The following is a 23,130-nucleotide window of genomic DNA, read 5'->3' as shown; positions in this document are numbered from 1 at the left end:
ACCTTCTTCCATAGCTGGGAATGAAGTGTGAGCAATGCATTACAGTGACTGTTGGGATTTCCAGTACCTCATCCTGTTAAGGATAATAGTTTGAGACTCATTCACAGGCTGTCTGCAGTCATCTTGCATTATTAAACAAGTAAGAATTAACTTCTGCCAACACTGTCTGCAGCATGTAGCTTTCACAGTTCTGTTGCTGTCCCAATCTACTGCACAATTTGTATCTACTGCACTGAATTTCCATGAACGCATCCTAAGATTTTGCATGCAACTTCTTGCTAAAACCATCTGTGAAGCAGAGACCCTTTCTGACATGAGAGAATGACTTCACTGGCTTATCTTACCCACCCTGGGACCTGAGCCAGTTAAGAGGATTCAGTGTGTGGTAGGGATACTGAGATGCTGAATCTTAAAGACTGTAATGACTCGACTTATTAAGTTGTTGACAGTTAATTGGCTCAAGTCAGCACCTATAGGGAAGATCTTTTACAACTGTAAGCAAACTGTGATGATCACAAAAGCCTTGCAAGGGATACCTGAACAGCAATTGCTTGGATGGCCCAGGAATAGCACAAATCCATGATCTCTCTGTTTTCATTTCTTTTCAGGCTTCTTAGTGAAAGTTATTCAGCAAAGTCAACACAACCTTGTGGGCACTACCTGCCCTATGTTAATGATCAGCTTTCCTTCAGTTGGTTTGAAGAGAAATGATCCTTAACACACATTCTTTAGAACTAAATGTATCCCAGCCAGAATGCCCTGGCAGAGTGCCATTGTGTTTGCACTGAAAGAATGGGAGGGAGCGAAGGAAAGGAACGCAAAGCTGGCCTGGTCTAACAAATAACAAGAGAGGGCTTGGCAATACCTTGTATCTATTTTCCTTTCCACTGATATTTTTTTAGCAGCTTTTGGCTTATATTAGATTTTAATACTGTAAAGTAAGAGGGAGGGATTGACAGCTACATCTCAGATGGGTTTCTGGAAGGCTGTGGTTCTGTGCCAGAAACTGTGACCTCACCAAGTATTCTCTCCACAAAAACCATGGTTTTGGCATGGTTAAAAATACAATTGCTCCTCTGGGTTTCAATGTAGATGTTATATTCCTAATCCTTGGGGACCCACTACTATGCATGATATATACATCTCTGTAGATTTCTTTTCCCTGCTACCTATGTACTTAGGGCTCATAAACTCTTTAGCATTAATGGAAGAAGTAGAGCACGATAGTGTGAACACTGGTATTGATAGTCAGTGCCCACCCTTAGGGCCCATTCAGTTGGGTCCAGACTTGGACAGACAGTCCAGACTCTGGAAGTGCTCCTCAGCATCTCTTAAGACCTTAGCTTTCTGTAGAAATTGCCAGCTGTTTGGTCTCTGTGAATCTGAGATCATTTTGTGGCATCTTCACACCTTTTGTTTTGAACATGGATTATAACTTCAACAGAGTTATGCTAATTAATTTGCTGTGAGAGTAGGATGCAGGAAAGGTTATGCCTGGCAAGAAAGTCCAGTTGTTCAACTACTGAGTTGAAATAATTATATATGTGACACCTTGAGTAACTCATTCCCATTCTTACTATATTGAAAAGTGATGTTTATGGGGCTTTACGGGCAGTCCCACAAGTGAGCAGTGCAAAGGGATGAGTCAAGCTTCATGCCTAGGAAGAAACCAGCTAATCTGCTTTATAGAGATTAAATTGTTAATTCATTTTGATACCTTTATTACTGGGGAGGAAGGGTGGATTATGTAAAATGTTCAGGTAACAAATAGTTGTCTAAAGAGTGAGCTATGTGTCATAATTTATTAGCTAGTCATCACACTAGAAGTCATATTCCTTTTCCTTTTTGCTCAGTTTGAGCTGCAGGCTCCATAAAGGTAATCTTTTATCCATGATTTCTGCTCAGGCTATAGCTGGATTTTAAAAATCATATCCTACCTTTCACTGTGGACTTGGATAGAAGTCTTTTGTCTGACATCATTCTCCCTATCATGGTGTTAGTATGTTCTCATTTATCTTCCATGCTACTGTCAGGGGTAACAGATTGGTTCTTCCAGTCATGAAGTGCTCAGATTTCAGGTGTTTGCTCTGACTCAGTGATTACATTTTATAACTACTCCAGGCTTGCAACTGTACAGTACTAGGTCCCTGTTAGACTGTTCCTCTTTGTATTATGGAAATAGAAAGCAGGTGTTGAAATAATAAAAGCTCAGTGTCAGAATTTATCAACTCGAGATTATCTTGCCTAATGCGATTGCTATGGTGAATCCTGATGAAGAAAAGCAGAAGTCACTCTTTAGTCTATAGTAGAAGAAAATCTCTTGGAGATATGTTTCAACATCATTTGGAAGACATTTGTACCTGTACCTTGGAGAAGCGCAAGCTGAGTACCCATCTAATAAGATACAAGACTTAAGAGGTCATAAGATGACCATAAGAGATGAAGAGATCATTCAGAAAAATAATGTACTGTCAGTGATCGTTTTCTTTATAGATCTTAAATGGCTTATTCTTTGAACAAAGCATTCTATGCTTGGTATGTCATCAGATGGGGTAGGGAGGAGCTCTTTAATGTCATCCCAATGTACACAGCGGTATGAAACCTTTTAGCTACATCATAAAGTATCAGAGCAAGAACAATGAAAAACTGAAGGTTGACAACTCTCCATGTTATACCAGTCTAGTGGAAGATGTCCCTGCCCATGGCAGAGCTGGAACTCAGTTACCTTTAAGGTCTTTTCCAGTCCAAACCATTCCATGATTCTATGAAATAGCAGCAAAATTCTGTTTCTAGCGTATTAAACAATCTCCAGATTTGGGGCAAAACAAGTTTTGTCTTTGCTCTGGAGGCAATTGGCTGCTCTTGTCTTCACTGGGGATCCAACGTTCTGCCCGGCCCCACTCCCAGCGGCATTCCGGCATTGCCTTTTGGCATTTCCTAGTGCGTGGCCCAGAAGCCGCACCCTGGCCATTAACCCCTCTGCAGGCAGGGCTGTTCTGGGGCACTGTGCTCACGTCTCCACACCCGGCTCCTGTCTGCGCTGCCTCTTCCTAGAGCCAGCGCCCGGCTCGGGCCCGGCTGCAGTTCTCGCCTGCGGCCCCTGGGTGGCTTCCCCCGCCACGAGTCCCTCCGCCTCCTCCTCCCTTCGCCAGCCCGCCCGGTCCCTGCCTCTTTCTCCCCCTCCCTTTATTCCCGCAGCCAGGCAGCTAATGAGCTGCACAGGCCGGCCTCGGTGCATGGTATTGTAATGAGGTAGGAGGCAGAGCCCCAGCTGCTCCAGCATGAGCATCAGGCTCTGTGCCCTGTGCCAGGAACTAGGAAGGAGCTGACTTCTTTCTCCCTTTCCAAGTTGAGTGAGGCGTAGACGGCAGGAGCAGGCAGAGGCAGGTCCGGCTCCGGCACCCACACGGAGCATGAGCGGGGCGCCGGAGCCCTAGGGAGGAGCTCGGGGAGAGACCGACGATGGGCAACCAACCTGGGCGAGTGGAGGAGCACGACCAAGGTCTGTACGGTCCCGGGGGTTTAACCGTGGCGTCCTGCTGAGTGGGAGCGGAGGCTGTTGTCATAGCTAATGCTGTTGGCTTGGAGCCTGCTAGAGACGTTACTGCTCTTTATCTTGTGCCTTGTAAATGCTGTTTGTTAACTGCTCCACACCTGAGATCGCAGCCCTGTCCTTAGGGAAGCTGTTCTGGAGGAAATCCTTTGCTGGTGTGAACAGAATACCTACAAGGGAGGGACCTGACTGCCTCACAGATATTATTTTGTGCAGTCTCCATGATGCAGCTAGAAAGTTACAAGGCTTATCTAGTGATGTACATGCAACTTGTCAGGATCTGCAGCTTGGCTGCGTTAGCCTTCACCATTGTTCGTGGCCTGAGGCCTGAAATTTTCCAGGCCTTGGCATTTAAAATGATGCCTTTGTGGAAGGTCTTCCCACCATTGTCCTTTCAGAAGTGTAGTGCTTTGCATGTTAATCAGTAGCAGATTTTATAGACAGCTAGAGCCAGTATCAGGTATATCTAATTCCCCTTGTGCTAAATGTCTGTGCTGTACCAAGGAAGGCTCCTAATGTGTTCCTGATGCTGGAGTACTGTTTGGTTGCCTTTTGATTGATTTTTGCTTGCTTCTCAAATGCTGAATGGGGAGAAAGCCAGTAGGCCCACTGTTTTCTGCTGTGTATTCCTTAGTTTCTGTTTGAGCTTTGAATGTACAAGAACACTGGAATTGGTTGTATTTCCTGGCACTCTGTTCCTTACTGTTACCATGGGAATTTCATTCACAAAATTCCATTAAAGTTGCAATTGCTTCATCAGGGTTTCTTTATAACTTTGGGTTAGATGTGTTTTAAAAGCAAACACATACATACCTGGTCTCCAGTATTGCGGGGCAAAGCAAGAGGCAGAGTAGGCTGCATTGCTACTCCAGGCTCTCACACAATAGATCCAGCAGTAAGTGCTGGAACAGCAGTTAGGTGTACTGGAGAACTCTCTAGCACTATGTTAATCAGCAGGCTAATGAAGAACACAAAAGCTGCCAGTATCCAGTCACCAGAAGAAATGCTGCCCTAAGGGAAAGTTAAACTTTAGGCTGGAAAGTATGGCTGCCCACATCCCCAGCCCCTGTATTGCACTGACCACTGCCAGCTATAGAACTTATGCTGGAACTAAACGTGTTACTGTCGTTTGTGGAGGGATGGTACTGACAACAAACTAAGAGAGGGGTGTTTAATGGCACAGAGAGATACGCTGTGAACTTCTGATCAGTGTGAGAAAACTGACTGATTTTGCAGGACTGGTGGTGGGACTTGAACAGCTTTCTGCTATTAACAGCAATGATAAATGAGAGTGCAGAGCCCTTGTGGGCTTTGAAAATCTCTTTCATCCTTTGTTTTCTCTTGTCCTGCGATTTATTTAATTTTTTTATTGAAGGGGAAAGATTTATGCTTCTGTTGCACCTAAGCAGTTGTAAAACTGTTCCTGGTTTTTAAGTGTAGACTGTATTAACTTGTGTTTTAATGTCTTCACAGTTCATGAGGTATGAATACGCTTGAAAAATGCATTTTGTATCAAACTACATGCTCAGAACTTCTTTTGTCGTGAAAAAAGTTTCAGGAACATTCCTGCTGACAATGTAAATTCTGACCACATATTCCTTGTTGTGTGGGAGAGCTTTAGAGGATAATGTAAAGACAGCTGGAGCAGGGTTTGTGCTGATTTCTGGCAACTAGGATGCAAACCCGTGTTTTTCACATTAGAATGCAATACGTGGAAGTTTCTGGTGTTGGGCTTTGTTTTTCCTTGAATGAACTTGATTCAGCTCTCCTTCAGGAATACCTATATCTTGAGGAACTGTGGTACTCTGAGTTCAGTCCTTTTGGAATAACCAAAATAAACCCCAGGAACCAGCCTCTTTATTGATCTAGCTCATGAGCCAGCTTTAACTGCACACAATCAAGTCTTGACCTGTTTCCCTGAGCATGATCCTTGGGGTCATCTCGTTTGTTTTTCTTTTCAGGGAACTTTATGGACACTGTATGGTAGATCTGTGTAAGTCTTTCACCCCAGATTTACCATCTTGGGGTACTGGGGACAGGTTTTTAAAACCTTTGTTCCTGTTGGTGCCACTGGACACTCCAGTCTTTAAAAGTCTCATCCTAAATGCCTCTGTTATGATACAGGCAATAGCCTAGAGTAAAATACTTCTTTTCATACACTTATGAGAGTATGATGTACTGTAACAGCTTTTCCTGTTAAGTGTGCATAGGAATACCAGGACATGGGGATGCATAGCTTTTGGCGAACAAGGCTACAGCTTTATGACAAAGATATATTTTACTTTCAAACCTAAATAAAATACAGGTCCCAGAAGCATCACTTCTAGAGTCTGATAGTGCCCATGTGAGTGATGCTGACTCCTCAGCTAACCATCACAATTCAGAATATAAAGATACAGCTGTGCTAACTCCAAGTTCTGGATCTGCTAGTCAGTGCTGTGAAGGACCAGGAAGGCAGTCATTGCCCCCAAGCTCAGCAGTTTGAAGTGAGAACATTAATGCAGGGGAATGGGAAAGAAATGTAATAGCTGAGGAAGACATCCCACACTGCATCCTTCTTGCAGGTAATCCACTGCTGCTGTCTAATGGGTATGTGTTGAACGCAAGATTGACAAGACTGCAACAGCCCAATATCTCTTTTAAGTTAATCCACATGTTCCTAGGAGAGTAAGAGCATCCAGAAAGGATTTAAGGGGACTGCTTGTGATAGTCTTATAATGCTCTAGGCTTTTCCCAATTTAAAACTTGTTCTAAATCACCTTTACAGTAATTTCTAATAACTTTGTGGTGTGTAGTCCAAGTTTGCATCACGTTTGCCAAAACTGCTGGTGGCAAGTGGTCACTTTTCCTGCTATACCCAAGTACTCTGGATATTAACATTTATAAAGTATATGGAGGTTTTAGAATGAAAACACCTATAAAGTACAGAAAAAGACCTCAAACAGCAAAGAATATTGCTGCAGTTTGTCAGTACAGTTAGTTTCCTGCTTTTGAAACTGGCTACCCCAAGCTAAAAGAACCATTAGTTTACACAAACACAGGCCAGAGCATCTGTGGAATAGTTAGAACATTTCGTGGGAGTTGGGTGCACTGGTGTTATCCAGTGCACTGTATTTATTCAGAGAAAGCCTTTCAAATATTAGTTTGCCTTGGAAACAGTGAGGTAGCCTGTGTTTCCAAACAGGAGTGCTGAGATTCCTGGACTCTGGTTGACAGGGTGATGGTGGGGTTTTGTTTATCCTCAAAACATCTGCAGGTGATGTGATGATCGGTATCTTTGGAAAGAGGTGGAAAAAGAATGACTCAAAACATACAAAAGCTTTCTTGAAAGCAGCACTTGAATGGGAAATGTTAACTTCTCTACTTGGAACAAGGTGGTGATGGGGTTATCCAAGGGTTAGACGGTTTTGGGGACTGTTCTTATTTGTAAAACATGCTTACATGGCTTGGATGAGAACATCAACTGTCAGTGCATACACTAAGCCTGTATTGCTCTGTTTTGTTATGTCTGTTTTGTCCTGACCTGCTGGTGGCTTCATTTTATGTTTGAGGAAGGGATTCTTCAGTGTAGGATATATAGCTTGTAAAATGACACTTTAAAGATTAAAGGGTATTATAGAAATACACTACTTCTTGTGATTCCTGTTTTTCTTGGGATGTGTAGCCAGATTTTTTCTGGGTACTCTTTAGTCCTATCATCTGCTTCTATTCCTTTCTCCTCCTAAACATGGGAGCTATTCATTTTCACTCTGCATGTCAGCGCACCATTTCTGCCAAGCCAAAGCTCAAGAGAACAGATGAGTTTAATGATGGTGTGGGGGAAGGGAGGGAGAAGAGAGGGGCAGCAAAGCTAATGAATCACATAACAGCTTTCATGGAAATACCGACAGCAAGTCATGTCCTCCTCAAGCTTAGGCAGCAAGCCATGGGCCTTTTGTTCCCAGTGGAGCCAACAAACCACAATTTGCTCTCCAGTGGATAGTTTAATTCCTTAGTCACCTCTTCCTCCCACAAGCCATTCTTGCAGGGGGGTTTTACAAATGCTCTTATTCTTTGGAGCAGTAACACACTGCTGATTAAACTGGTATTGAAGTAGTTTATTGTCCCCTGGAGGGTCATTTTTACTTGGAGGCTTGTCTTCCAAGGCCAGTTAGGGCCAGCTCAGTTGATTAGTGTTGTGATGTGACCTGACTGGCCTGACATTATTAAATCATCTCAGAAATACCCACAAACAGATGTCAAATGGCAATAGTCTCTTCTGCTCTGCAGGCCAGTGGAATGAGTGTACAGCCAAGAGACTATGTCACAGTTTTTAATGGCTTCGTAGAGGAATTTAGTCATGAGAATGACTAACTTGCTGCCTCTAAAATTATTTGTTTGAGGCAGAGCTAAGTGATAATCTGAGGTCCCCTGATTGCAAGATGAGAGGCCAGTGAATGCTCAAATAATGGGAGAGATCATCAGTAAGTTCTGTGCTAAGGCAGTGGTCTTGACAACAGTTTTCAGCATTGGCTGAATATGCTGAGTGGGAGTACTTTCCCTGTGGGCAGGACCAAAGCTTTGACAAGAAGAACTTTTAGGGCATGGCAGGCAGCAGGATGTGGTTTATGCATTTTATTTAGTGTTAGATTGTTTTGCTGATGAAAATTAAAGCCAGTCTTGGGTGAAGGCAGGGAGCTTGTGCTGGGAATCTTACTGAATGGGCTGCTCAGCACAAGCTTGTCCTGTCTTTAGTGCTCTGCTTTGCCCTAGTGCTGGTTGTGTGATAAGGAAACAGCCAGTGGATAGTTGTGATTGTTGGTTCTGACACAGCATTAAATGACTCAAATGAGGGCAGAGGGTGGAAGGAGGAGGAGGGAATAGTGCTGGCCTTGGAGGAAAGTAAAGCTTACTTCTTTTGTATTTGGCTCTTTGAGATCTTTAACGTTATAAAGCTAGCCAAAGAAATCTGAGCAAGTATTGCACGTTGGTCTTCCCACTGAAACCTCCCAGAGCCCTGGAGGTGCTCAGGAGTTTATTCAGAAGCAGTCCCGTGTTTTGGAGCTGTTTCTGGTATTTCAGCAGAGTAATTTCTTGTATTTTTCTTTTCAATTCCTCCTCCATTTTATTAATTTACTCCTCAGAAAGATCTGATTTCCGTGGGCATTGTAGCTTTCAGAACAACGTGAAATTGTAAAACTGAAGCAAAGTGGGTATCTTGGCTTCTTTGGCACTGTATTGCTTGACAAGGACTTAATGTGATTTTTGGTTTTGTGATTCTCAGATTGCCACTAGCAGGTTGACAGATCTTTGATGCTTTCATTAGCTTTTTGATACTTTCTGATGCTGTATCGCCAAGCAATTTGAGTATGATATATCACTGTTCATATATCACTGAGGATCACTGCTGATAGCGGACACTGATGGATTTTTCCATGCATCAACTTTTTTCTTCCCATAGTCTGAAGTAGGTGCATTCACATATTCTCTGAAATGTTCCATCCATTATATTTCATGGAGTAGTAATGAAGCATCAATAGATCTGGATTTCATGTTCAGAGGCAAAGTACTCTGTCCTTGTGTGATCTGTGCTCATCAGTCAGTTCTCTCAGGCTACAGCATTATGTCAGAACTGCAGTTTTCTGCCCTTTTAACCAGTCTGTGTAGCCCACAACTAACAAACTGTTTTTATCAACAGTGAAATTGAAATGTAAAGCATTTTTATCAACAGTGAAATTGAAATGTAAGGCAGATTTGATTTTGATGACTGGAAAAATATATCCTTGGGAAAATGTAAGGCTAACTTGAGTTTACAGAGTCCTGTTCTGTGCATGCACAGAGGATGTGTTGACCGAAACAAGGACATACATCTTTCCGTTTGTTACCAAGATGAAAGAATCATGTAGGCTTTGTATCTTGACTGGAATGTGTTCAACTGCTTATATAAAATGCTAGAGACTAAGTAAATGTGTCCCTGTCTTGTCAGCAGCATTATATTCTTCCCGTATTCTTGTCCTGATGGATACTTTGGTGTGAACTGCTAAATATCATGAATAAAAGTATGACACTACTGAAGCAAGGAAGAATTTTACCAGTAACTTCAGTGAAGTCATATTTAGTAATGTATGGAAAGGGCTTTAGGGAGAGGGTGCAGTTAGATCATATAGTTATGTTGGCTGTCTATTCTTCATTCCCCTACTGAATTGTAGTTTATCCTTAATCTTTCTTTTGCATTTCGTTGCCATGGACTGCTGAATAATATTCAGGATAACTTGATGAATGGTGGTTAGTTATGGTTTTATTGCTTTCAATGATCTGCTCCATTTCTAAACTAGGATATCGTCTCAAAATATAAAGGCTGCTTCAAACAAAAGACAAAAGGGTTATTGAGCAAACTCTTAATCTTTGAGGACACTACTCTTCTACACAGCTTCTGTCTCAGGACATGGCAGTAGGATTCTTGAATCCAGCAGAAAAACCTGTAAGGCCATATGGTTTTCTTACAGGCTTTTAATTTTAACCTCTTTACCTTTTACAGGTAGAAGGAAATTTTGCCTTTTACCTTCATTGTTTCCTTTATATAGGTTTGTGCAAAAGCATCTTAATACACACCTGATTTAATAGGACTACATGAACACATAGAGATAACGCTCTTGAAATGCTGTGGAGAGCAAGGTAGAAATTGATGATCCATTTGACTATCCATCAGTCCTAGGCTTACAAGCTATCTTGACAAGATGAGAGGCACAAAGCTCTGGTGCCATTTCTCCAGGAGCAAAAGCTGGTGAGGGTGAAAGTGTCAGAAGGAAAGAGACAGTGCTTTAAGAGACTGAGGATGTTTTCATAACCCGGATCTCCTAGATCTTGAGAAATGCCACTTTCATAAAGCCCTGTTTAGTTTGAAGAATGGACTAATCACGTTAGAAATCACTCCCAGCCTCCCCCACACATAGTTTCTTTGAGGCTGCTTGACTGTGGAAAATCTTTGACTGATCTTTTAATTAAAAGCTCTTCTTTTTAGTAAGGAGTTAAAACTTCCTGCTTTGAAGTGGGCAACTTTTTATAGATAAACATCTCATTATGTTATGAGATTTCTTCCTCTCCTGTCTCATTTCTTTTCTTGATGCATCTCACCCTGTGTTGATAGTCCTAATGGCTTGAGCCCCGTTCCCAGTATTGGCTGTTGAGGACAGTGTTGAGGACCCTGGCTCCCTTATCACTATACTAGGCAGAACTAAAGCTCTGGATGAGCTGTGGAAACTCAATTGCAGTCCTTTCCCCACCCCCTCACTGAAGCAGGCTGGAAAGGACAATAAAGCTGGGTTTATTATGTGGTCATTACATTTTAGTAAACAAAAGGCATTTGTAATACCAATGCAATGCATACTGGTTATTAAACATTGTAGTTAGAAAGAAAAGCCTCTAGCTTTTAAGTTCTGCCCTCTGTTTTAGGGGAGGAGGAGGATTGTCCTTTCTTGTTTCCAGTTTTGATCCTTTTTCCCCCCACTCTTTCTGGATTTAGCAGGGTTTGAGAATTCATGAGGGAAGAAGTTATTTTGGCTCAGTCAACCCTGGCCTTTTGGCTGACTGTGGGGCAGCATTCCTGAACTGGACAGTTCAGGTCATGGTTTCCTAACACAAAGCACTCAACAGCAATGCTGTGGAAAGGCATTTTCTGCTGCTCCATTCCTCTGGAGTGGCTTGCTGCTCCCTCAGTGGGATAAGCTGAAGTGTTTATGGGAAGGACAGTAAATTAGCTCAGGATCTATCTACCTTGAACAAAGAAAACAAAAGGGAAGAAAAACTACCCATGCAGATATTGGCCAGATTTGTTCCAGGATTGAATTCATAGCATGGCCTCATGAATAGTTAAACAGGTTGATTAAATGAGCATCCTAATTGTGCATATGTTGATGTTGAGCATTTCCCCCACTTATAATTGCTTTTTAGTTACTTTTTGTGCTTATAGATGGGGGATGTCAGGTAGATTTGGGAGCTAAGTGTGATCTGTAGCACCTTGTCTGGAAGGAGGGAGTTGTTCTCACTCTTCTTTCCTACTGGATTCTTGGACCAAGAGGTTTTAGGTAACTTTTCTTCAACAACTTCCAGCCACAGCTCAGCTGTTAAGGTTCAGTTGGGACACCCATTGTAGATGCACTGTACATGGAGGAATGTATCTACTCACTGCTCCGATGACCGTTATTAACTGAATTTATATGGTTAGATTTAGGGTTGGGTTTTGGTTTTTAATTTCCTGTATTTCTTGAAACACTCCACTTGTATCTAGCAAAACTGCATTTTCCAGCAGTGGAAGTTCAGCTGTCTTGTCACCACTGTGAACCAAGTAATGGCTGAGTGATGAGTTTATGGCATAGATTAGCTGGGAAGCAGTTTTCTGAGCTGAAAAGAATTGTCTGTTTGCCTGCATCTGGAATCAGGAAAATCCTGGGATTCGTACCCCAGCTAGGCGTCATTTATCTTTAGAATAGCCCTAGTACAGCCATACAAGTTGAAATAAGCTTTCTGCCTTTACCTGAGGAGAAATCCACTGCTATTTCTGAGCAGCACCTTCCTGAGGAAAGTGTTAATGAACTTTAAGGATGCCCCCAGAGCAGTTGCTCACCACCTTCTGGACAGCATACCAGATCAAACTACAAATCCCTTATTTCAGTGAAGCACCAGAGGTTTCATCTTCATTCACTGAAAGATGCATATTTATGGATATTTTTTTATTTAACAGTTGGCTCAAAGCTCACTTTGCTGTGGGTAAGAGATGATTATACCTGATCTCATCTCATTTTGACAGGTGCTCAAGCAGGAAATGTTCCAGGACAAACTAAATCAGGAAGTGTCACAGCACACAGAAATCCCTATAATTTTGGTGTGCTCATGTCACAAATATACAGAGTTGAGGCCCTTTTAAGGAATCTAAAAATCATATTTTTTATAATTATGAGCTATGCTGGTTGTGGAAATTGTCAAATTGGCTAAAAAGCAGCAGGTAGGAAAATTCTGTATTTTTGTAACTTCCACCAGATTAATTTTGGGATGATGCTACATACTGAAAGCTTTAGTCATCCCTTTTGTGGGGGTACACAGGGGTATAGCTTGCAGGTGACTTAAGTGTTTGGCAGGCCCACTGGTATTAACAGTTCCCAAAAAAGTAGGCTTGAGTTGACCAGGGGGACATTCCAGTAAGTAGGGTATAGAGTTTCTCTGAACATTTGCTAGACCATTTGCTTTGGATGTCTCAGTGTTTGTTATGCCAGGTTGCTGGGTACTCCAGGAATCCAAAGCAGGGGTAGATTGCAGTGACACTCGTAACCTACACCCATGTTGGCAGACATGATGTGCATCGTTTGGTTATTCCGTGGTGGTTTGCATAGCTCACAACCCAGTGGTGCCCTCATGATGCTCTTGGAGCCCAGTGAAGCTTCTTGGATGCTTCATGACTCTTGAGCAGATTGGAAGGTGGAATTTGTATCTGTGAAAGCAAATGCAGTTATGCATAGAACAATTCTTTGCTCTTTTTAGCTCTGCCATTGTACTTCACAAACGTATCTTTGGTCCTTAGACTTCTGAGCAAAAGTTCCTTCTTACAGTAGAGCCTGAAGCTTCTTTGTGCTGGGTACAAAACTGTGCTATGTTCAAGACAGGCATATCCAAGCTTGGATTTTCATTCAAGACTTAACAAATCTTCAGAAAACCAAAATAAATAGCTTAAGAAATGCTCAGAACTCTTTTGTGTGGACATAGGCATGTCTCTCAGGGCAGAAAAGTTTTTAACTGCTGCTGTTATTCAGAGAGGAACTGTATGTGAACAGGCCCATAAAGAGGAATGTAAGTCAGCTGAAAATCACAATGAGACTTTGTGAACAGGGTTTTGATCAGATCTAGTCTCATTTACCTTCTGAATGTGTCCTTGTTTCCACTGTAATAGCACTGAGCTGTGACAATGTGAACTTAAGCTTCAGTTCTTGTGGCTGTGCTAAGAGCTTGCAGCCACCAGAGGCTAAGAGCCGATCCTCTTCTGTTTGCATTTTAACACTTGAAAGTTATTGATCAGGGTGAGTCCAATAAGCTAAAGATAAAATACTTGTTATCTTTAAGAAATTCCTTAATTGTGGAACAGATTCCCTGGGTACTTTCTCTTGTAAAACCACATTAGAACTTACTGAAGGAGACAATGTAAATAGGGCCTTTTGTGGATTCTAAGAGTACTGGACAGCTTCATTCTGCACCCATCTCCTTGTCTTGTTTTAAAGCTAGGTGGGGGTCAAAGATGAACCTTCCCAAAGAACTGCCAACCTGCAAAGGTGTTGGCTCTGACTAATACTTTGCAAACCCACTAACTCAGGACAACCATGACTGGCCAAGCCTAGGTTCACTTTGTTCACTGTTGCATAAGGTAGCAAAGAGCATCATCTTTCTGCAAGACAGCCCTAAAAGATGTTATTGAGGATTATCCAAAGGAGTATCCAACACTGGTCGCTGAAAAATGCTGACAGCTAACCTGTTTAGCTCATTCCCTTGGTATATCAAGCAGATCAAGCTGGAATAGTTTGTCACAGTATAATAGTGTCATTCTTTACCCTGACTTTTACCTAAGCTAATAGTGGACCAGAAGTTTTGGACATCTCACTCTTAAAACATGAAGTTCCAAACAGCTGAAGCTCTCTCATTCTGACCCCCAAGAAGCAATTGTAACTTAGAACTGATTCAGGCCTTCTTCGTGAGCTGATTTAGTTACATGCATCCATTCAGTATGTGTTACCAAGTTGTCTTACTGTTGGTATGCCCAGAGGTTTAAGGATCAGAGTATTAGCCTCTATGTTCTGCCACACTGGTTATTGCCTCTGTGTGAGAGCACAGCAGCATGGGTAGGGGTTGCTGTTATATCTGCCCTCCTTTTCAGCATGTATATTTGCTTTTTCTCATGCCACCATGAAAAATGTCAGTGTGTTTCCTGGTCATTGGGGTATCAGATCTCTGGTTAGCAGGGAAGTTGTATTTTAGCTGTTTCATTTACTTAAAGGGGAAAAAAAAGGCAGGGAACACTGATGAAATAGGTGCATGCAAGCCTCTGAAATTTCGCATGAAGAAGTACTTTAAAGAGTCAAATGTACATTAATCCTTCTTCTGTGCTGTTTAGTCTTCATTTCCCAGAGGACATTCCTAGTTCATTCTTAATCTGTCTCAGTATCAACCTCGGGATCAATGCTGGAGCAGGAGGAAAGTGATCTGCTGGGTCCCCTGGGCTCTCAGTTAAGCTTTGAGCTCTTAGTGGCTCAGGCACTTCTGGAAGACTGATTTTAAGCACCAAGTCAATTAGGTTCTTAAACTTCAGGTTAACAAAAACCAGAAAGTATGGCTGGGCTCCCTGCAATGTGTACTTCTTTATTGTAGGGAGTTAATGGAGTGCGATGGCTCCAAGTCTTTTCTGATTTGGCTGTGACTAAGTTCAGATCAACAATGTCATGAAGTCACATCTTAATGCATTGTTTGTTCTCTGGCTAGTACTTCAGGTACTGGAGTAATTTTGAAAGTGGCCCACAAGCTGCTATTACCTGCCTTGTAACACCAGCTTGTAAATCTGTTGTGAAAGTCTGACTGATCAATGTCTAGTACTATTCTAGATGTCTTCAGGCATCCCAGTTACTCTCTGTCTGCCTCTTGAGCAGAAGACAGGTACTGTCAAATCTTTCAGTTCAGTGAAGGTATTTTAAATATACCAAAAAGGCATCTGAAGTGTCACTGACCATCTGTATTTTGTCTTCTATACTAGGTGTCATAAACCAGATGGGAGTGAGGTACACCTGTGACCCAGGTTTGTTTTGCATGAGAAGCTCAAAGTTGGCTAAAAATTGTAAAAGGACCTTACACAATGAAGACTGAGCACCTCTGAGTACATGCCTGCATTACTCATGTGTTGCTGTATGTTGTTAATGCTGCTCTGGACCCTCAGCAAGACTTAGCAAGGCATGTGGTCATGCTGAGTCCAGGATCTACTGAAACCACAGCTAGAGGATAAGATGAAAACTGAAACTGATAAAGACCTATTTCAGCTAAACCACATATGATAGAGTGCTGCAAAATTGTATAGGGAGGTTTAATAACTCTTTATTTGCTATACAAGCACAGGCTGTTAATAGTGTTCTCTTTACTTAGCCATTGTGCTAGATTCTTATAGGCCACTTAGTTTATACTAACCTTTCTCTCAAGGTATCACAGCAGTTGCTTTTCTATCTGAGGTTTGGGAGTTGTGTTCAGATGGCAAAATTTATTAAATATCTTAGCAAATGGGAACAGAATTCCAGAATAATGGAAGAATTAGTCTCCTGTTGGCAGGGAGACTGTGAGTTGGCCCCTAACTTCTTGTTGCTACCTCTTGTTTCACTGTCCCTTTTTGAGATGGAAGAGGTGGCAGAGACACAGGACAGTGAAATATCTGGTTTGTTGTAAATGCAGGAGCTGGAATGAGAGAGATTTAACAGTCCTGGAGCAGCAGATAATCATGAGCCTGCAAACTTGTCTGCAGGCAACAGTTTGCCTTTTTGAAGTGCATGACTTTAATGTTGCAGAGTGCTATGAATAGCTTTCTTTTATTTCTTGTTATTTTGCCCATGACATTTAAATAAGGTATCCATTGTTTAGAAACATCACACCAAAGATGCATCTGTCTTCATGGTTTAATCTTACATGACTGAAATGCTTTGTGAAATGAGTAGATGGTCAGCACACTTAAATTATACAGAGGAGCTCCACATGCAGGAGGCTTAATACCTACTGAAAGTATGGAAGGATGAATTACTAACATGGTTTTTAAATATGCTAAAGGACATGTTTTGTAGTGTTCTTAGCTTGAGAGTTGACAGGGTTAAAATTTAGGAAGAAAATACAAAATGGAACATTCCCTGTAAATCCAGTCCCTGGAAGAGCAGAAGGCCATGGCATTAACCTTTGGGTTAATAACATGTTGATGGAGGGAAGGATTAAGAAAAGGGCAGGTTGTGGGACACAAATGGCACAAAGGCCAGAAGTGAGTAATCTTGTATTGACTTCAGGTTTAAAAAATAGATTTAAGTTATAAATTGGAACATTTTGAAAGGTGTTTTCTGGGTCAGATGAAGTCCTTTCCAGCTGAGATTCTTCCTCTGCTCTGAGTTTGGAGAAGCAGATATTTGAACTCTTAGTTCTGCGTAAGAGTCAAGTAGAATAAGTGTAACTTCAGGGCTAGTGCTTTACTTGGAAGACAATGCTATGTGCTATCTCAGAGCACTTGGAGTGTGAAGGCAGGCAAACTTACTGAATCTTCATTCCCAAATGTCATGTATGCCCCCCCTGTCACTATGGTAAAATGTTTGCTGCCTCCTGTCCCTTCCTCTGCTATCACCGCAATTACATTACCCAACCTGCATGGACTTCTGAACACCAGCCCTGTGTTCTGCCTTGGAGGACTGGGAAATGGATTTCTCCTTTTCAGTCCATTTTTTTCTGCTTGTGGATGCCCCTATGGGAGCTGATGCAGCAGGTGCTGAGAGCTTAGATCAAAAATAGATTATTATGTGGAAAAACTGAAGAGTAATCCTGATCCTTCTGTGAAAAACAACATAGCAGTGCTCAAAATGGGATTAAAATGGCTAGAGATCATGTTGAGGGGTCAACTTTTATCTCATTAAAGTCCCACTTTGTTTCTGACTCCAATGGAAACTCGGTGAGTATTCCCTGGCAGAAAGTGGTGCAAACAAAGCTGTACAGCAGGCTGCCAGCCAGGAGTTCCAGGGCCCTAACCCTTACTGACCTTACTGGGTGAGGCCTTTCATTGCTCTCTGCTTCTCTGTCCTGTAACCTAGAGTTAACAATTATGTGCTTCAGAGGATTTGAGTTAAACAGCTCTTCATTTTAAAGCACTTGGAAAATTATATGCTCTACATACATGTTAAGGTTTAATCCCTCACACCTGAATAGCATGGCTGATTTGGAAAGAGGAAGAGTTCTTGCTGGGTGCCAAGGCAAGGAACATGATGCTGAGGTCACCTTGGTCTGCTCAAAACAGGTTTTCAGGCAATAACTCTCAATGGAGTAATTCCCAGTTCCTCTGTAACCAAGCTTTTAGCCCGTTAGTAGAGTGAAGGTAGACTGAGAGAATGGGAGGTTGGGTATGGTGCAAAGGGAATGAGAAATACATGTTTGGTTAGAGCTTGGATGCATGAGATGGTGAGAAAGACTTAAAGTGCTTAAAGTTAGCAAGAGCTAAGCCACAGGTTGGGCAGGGTGGACGAACAGCGAGAACAGGAATGGGGAGCCGTAGCACCATTTTGACCAAAGATACTTAACAGTTTGGGTTTTGGTTGGGGATTTTATCTTCTTAAAACAGAAGTTATCATTTGAGATGCAGAGCTGATTGTTCTTCTTTCCTACTCAAAGCAAGCAGCACTTTCTAGGAAGTTCTGCAAGATTGCAGGCACCTTACACAGCAGCATAAATCAACCCCAGATTGGGTTCTGAAGCTTGGCAGGCACGTATCTAGCTGGAGTTTCCCATAGACCATAATCAGAGTGGGGTGTGGAACTAATCAGGTCATCAGGGTGACTTGTACAGCCCTAACGGCAGTTGCTGCATTGTGGGTGCCTTGGGCTGTGGGACTGGCAGTTCCCTTTATAACTGCTACACTGCTCAAAGTCAAGGTCATTGAGAGGGGGAGTTGTCCATGAAATAGGCTTTAAAGTATTGCTAATACTTCTTTTGGTGCTTTGTAATCAACACTCACATGCATTCAGAACTACTTCTTTCTGGGCTCTCTGTGACATTAGTATTGTGTGGCACTGTTTTGGAGAGTGGAGAGGAAAAGTAAACACTGGTACGTCATGAAAGAAACAGGTTGGTTATGGTTATTGATGGATAGCAAATGCTTTGTGATTTAGGACAAGTCAGGAGAGCATGGAGTCTTGCAAAACATATGGGACATGTTGAGTAAGCTCAGAGCCTGCACTGGTTGGCAAGCTGGTGAAGTACAGATAATCCCAGTTAAATTTAATTGTTATCCTTAGGTCTTCCATTGCTGAGGATCATGTTCCAGTTGTCATCTAGTGGCGATTAGAAGCACACTGGTTACTAAGAAGCACTACCAGAAGTGGTAAAAAAAGTTACCTTGGGAAAAGGTGATTTTCTCAGTGCCATGTGATTTGTACCAGAGTATGGTAGCATTGTTATTTCTTGTAACATATACAGTACTGCCTGCTGCTTCTGTAACACTCCCCAGTCATGTGGTGGCAGTCATGCCATTGCTCTCAAAGAGAGGAGTTATTCAGGGTACTTGCTTTGTCATTAAACTTTATTATAACAGTAGAAACCCCCTTCAGACTGAATAAAAGTCCAGGACATAACAGAAGTTTTTATAATCCACACCTTTGGCTCCATTGAAGAGCATCTGTGGCCATTTGTAATGAGTATTTTTACATCTCAGATTTATAGCTATGTAAAGCTGTAGCTTTACATCTATGATTTATAGCTCGTGTGAGTACTGCTTCTCTGGACACTTGTCTTGCTGTATGTCCAAGAGATGCATTCAAGTACCTTGTGCTGTTCTGCCTGGACACCTGGGGTTCAGCCTCTGAGCAAGAAGGAGCTGTGCTGAGCTGATGTCTCTCCGCTGGAAGTGATGCACCACATCATGGACCATTCAGTTTTCCTCTTGTCCTTCAGTTTGTGGCATTAGATGCATCAACGTGAAAAGCTTTGCTCAAGCTCAGTATGAATGCAGTTTTGCAGGTGCCACATCTCAGCAGTTGGGAGCCCTTGGGTTAAGAGATGGGAATAAGTAGTAAGCGGGGGGGCTTCAGCTCTCACAAGGGCTGGAGTTGTGCCAGCAGTCGTTTGAGCTGCAGTGGAACAACTCCCATCTCTGCTTGCATTGCACTTCCCACTGGGGAGCCTTGATATGCTGGTGTTTCCAGCTGTAATGACTAAATGGAGCTGTGTGGGCTGCTGGCTGTATGGCCAGGCTATCCCTGCTATCTCTTCCCGTACACACTGGAGCCTTTGTCTCCGGCCGTATTGTGCCTCTGCCATGACAGAGCCCTTTCTGTGCTCTCCTCCCAGCACAGCCTCTGTGTTCAGGGGGCTTTTCTTCAGCTGCTCTTTGTCTCCGTGTGTTTATTGTGCCTGCTGCAGAGTGTGTTTGTTTGGGAGAGAGGAGGAGGGGCTCCTGTTTGTGCGGGGTTTATAAACCCAGTGCATTCTTCAAAAGAGATGCTGAGCAAACTGGGTGGTGTTGGTATTAACTCTTCACAGCTCTGTGTTACTGACAGCCCATCCATCACTGCCCTGAGACAATCCCCAGTGTGAGAAATGCTGTGGGAGGGTTGTGAAGCTGCTTGCTGTGTAAGGAAGGGAGGCTGCTCCCCCTTTGGTCTGAACTGCCCTTTGATTTTCTGTGAATGCTGCACAGTAAAGAGTCTCCCAAATGTGGGGAGATATGATTGATTGTAGGATTTCCCCTCAGTCATTCTGGAACTTGTTTTAATTGCAAACACTGGCTCACTAGCCCTTTCTGTTTGCATAACTGTCTCTTGCATCCTGTTTATGTGGCTACATCAGACAATATCTCTTCATTGTACCATATCCTAAACTTCATGACTCTGTACTTTAGGGCTTTTCCTTTGGAGCAAGGTCCTGAAAACAGGAATTTTTAACATTTATTGTGTTGCCACTTGCATGTAATACCTCCCTTTTGAACCAGCTTCTTTAACCAGCTGAATACATCCATGGATAAGATGGCTTTTATTGTTTCTCCAGTGCCCATGGTCCCATACTCCCAGGGAGCTTTGGAAGATGAAGATAATCAACTTGGAAATGTAATTTCCCTTGTAATCACATAGTACTGTGCTTTAAGTCAGTTGGGGTGGAGCAACAGCCAAAGAGAACATCATCAACTTTCTAATCTCCTTTTACTCTTCCTCCTTAGGAGGATGGGAATTTATAACATGAAAAATCTCTCATCCACCTCTACAAGAAGCTGCAAGAACACAATTGTTTCAGTGTTAGCAGTGCCAGGAGCTGTGTGTTTCACTGAATCTGCAGTCGGCAGAAATGTTTCAGACCCTTTTTATGATGATCTGCATAAATGGAGCATAATGCAACTACTTTACTTTTATGTGTGATAAAATAATAGTGTGGTGATAATGTGTTTTCTAAGAGGGTGTCTTAAGTTACTGAGCCTCTTTTTCCCAGAAATTAATAGGCTTAAATTCAGCATTTCACAAAGTAAAGAACTCTTATTTTCAAATAATTATTATCCTGGTACCGGAGCTTGTACTTCATGGGTTACAGCATCTGCGTATTATTACATTGGGAAAAGGTTCCTCAGACTGTTCCTTTGGGAGAGGAGAGGAAGAAACACAAAGTAATAGAAGCCTTTGAAACATGAATCCACACACTCAGGTGACTAAACCTATTCAGACACTCAGGTGTGTTTTCCAGCACTGCTTTAGGCTCTAGTAGTGGTTTCATGTGACTTGTTTTCCTTATGAACTCGCTCACTTTGCCTCATCTCTTTCTCTCCAAGGAACAGTGTCAGCTGCAAAGCGCTCGGGGATTCCAGCGCCCCGGGAAATAGCATCCTCTGTATCCAGAGAGCGAGCTGTCCTGCGTGGCCAAGCCAATGCTAGGAAGACACAACCCAGCCCCACTTCTTCTGGTACACCGACTCCTACCAAACACGTGCGCACCACTAGCAAGTCCAAGCAAGAGAATGAAAGTGGTGACAAGGCTGTTCTGGAATCTCAGGTTAAAGAGCTCCTGGCAGAAGCAAAGACGAAAGATTCTGAAATCACCAAACTCCGCTGTGAATTGAAGAAATGCAGAGAGAAAGGATCACTTAATGCAGAAGGAATGGGTGCTTCCAACCAAAATGTAGAAACAGTGTCACCCGTTGACATAGATCCATTAATACGGACCCTTCAGGAGAAAAACAGGACTTTTCAGAAAGAGCTTGCTAGCCTGGGAGAAGAAAATCGTGCTTTGAAAGAGAAATTGCTTTATCTAGAGAACTCTCCTCTCTCAGACACAACAACGAGCAGTGGAGGCAACAGCAGCCTCCCAACCCCAACTACCCAAGAGTCCAGCTTTGGAAGTCCATCAAAACATGTGTCGAGAGGTGAAATGGATGAGCGCAGGCAGCATGTGAATGGGGGGACACTGCGCAATTCGGGTTCTTCCAGCAGTGATGTGACTAAAGCTTCCTTGTCACCCGATGCGTCTGATTTCGAACATATAGCAGATGTACCTTCCAGGTCAACATCCTCCAACAGCAACCACTTCAAAGGTTCCAAATGCTCCACTACAGGAAGTTCTCCAAACAATATTAGTGACCTTTCTGTTGCATCTCTTACAGAGAAAATACAAAAGATGGAGGAGAATCACCACAGCACGGCAGAAGAGTTACAAGCCACTTTGCAGGAGCTATCAGATCAACAGCAAATGGTGCAGGAGCTGACAACAGAAAATGAGAAGCTAGTGGAGGAGAAAGCTCTCTTGGAGACTTCCTTTCATCAACACAGAGATAGGGCAGAACAACTGAGCCAAGAAAATGAGAAGCTAATGACTCTCCTCCAAGAGCGATCCAAGAATGAAGAAAGCAGAGCTCAGGAGGGGAAGGTCCTTGAGCTGGAACAGAAATGTGCAGAAGTTCTTGAGAAAGCACAATTTGAAAGAGAGAAACTGCTCAACATTCAGCAACAGTTAACCAGCAGCCTACGAAGCTTAGAAAGGGAGCATCAGGATGCCCAGCAGGTGATTAAAAGCCTGAGAGAAGAAAATGAGAAGCTTCTTAAACGTCTGGAAGTGGAACAGCAGAACAACAGCACAATGACAAAAACTCTGGAGGACTGTAAAATTGCCTTAGAAGGTCTGAAAATTGAGAATGGCTCTCTCAAAACTCAGCTAGAGAGTGAGAAACAAAAGGCTGCTGAAATCAATGTGATGGGATGTACTACTGACAACTCTGAGGTGCAAGAGATGCTGAAAGTAGCCCGTGCAGAAAAGGATCAGTTAGAAGCAGCTTGCACTGAGCTTAAACAGGAGCTGCTGAAGGCAAACAGTGAACTGAAGCACAGCCAGGGTCTGCTATCTAAGGTAAAGCAGTAACAGCTGTAAAATGTGATGGTTGTTTATCTGTCCTTCCACAAATAGGTAATTGTTGGTCTTTAGATTATTAAGCCATTGGTTATAAGTTTTCAGATGTTAAATTGAATGGATTAGCTTTGAATGGAAGCTGGGGTCATATGGTAGTCTGCCTGTGCTGCTATATGCATGTATTCCCAGGAGTGACTGTTAGCATAGCTGTGTTTATAAATTCAAAACTCACTTCCCCATATATCTTCTGAGGAATTTACTATTTAGTAAACAGAATTGTCTATCAACACTGGAACAAAGAACAGGTACATAAAAACTTTGTGTGAACAAACATTACTGAAAATCCCTTGGTAATTCACATGGAAAGAAGGGCATGAGTAATTAGCAGCAGATATTAAATTCTGAATAATTAGGATTAATTAGTAATGAATTGTAGGTGCAATTGGTCATGAGACTACGTGAGC

General features: G+C 42.5%; 1 protein-coding gene across 6 annotated transcripts in view; it reads left to right on the top strand.

Moving 5' to 3' along the window:
• Positions 1–23,130, top strand: part of SPECC1 (sperm antigen with calponin homology and coiled-coil domains 1) — an 84,094-nt gene that overhangs the window by 20,154 nt on the left and 40,810 nt on the right. For 5 of the 6 annotated variants that reach the window (XM_031043582.2, XM_031043581.2, XM_031043585.2 and 2 more), the window contains exon 4: positions 21,099–22,666. In XM_031043582.2, the coding sequence (XP_030899442.2) occupies positions 21,099–22,666 (1,568 nt within the window). Of the gene's footprint in view, positions 1–3,208; positions 3,503–21,098; positions 22,667–23,130 lie in introns of those variants that run through there. The other variant, XM_031043583.2, reaches the window with a different exon arrangement.

Source organism: Melopsittacus undulatus, chromosome 13 (assembly GCF_012275295.1).
Source record: "Melopsittacus undulatus isolate bMelUnd1 chromosome 13, bMelUnd1.mat.Z, whole genome shotgun sequence".
NCBI lineage: Eukaryota > Metazoa > Chordata > Aves > Psittaciformes > Psittaculidae > Melopsittacus > Melopsittacus undulatus.
Note: the sequence above shows the minus strand (reverse complement) of the source record. Positions and strands in the feature narration are given on the sequence as shown.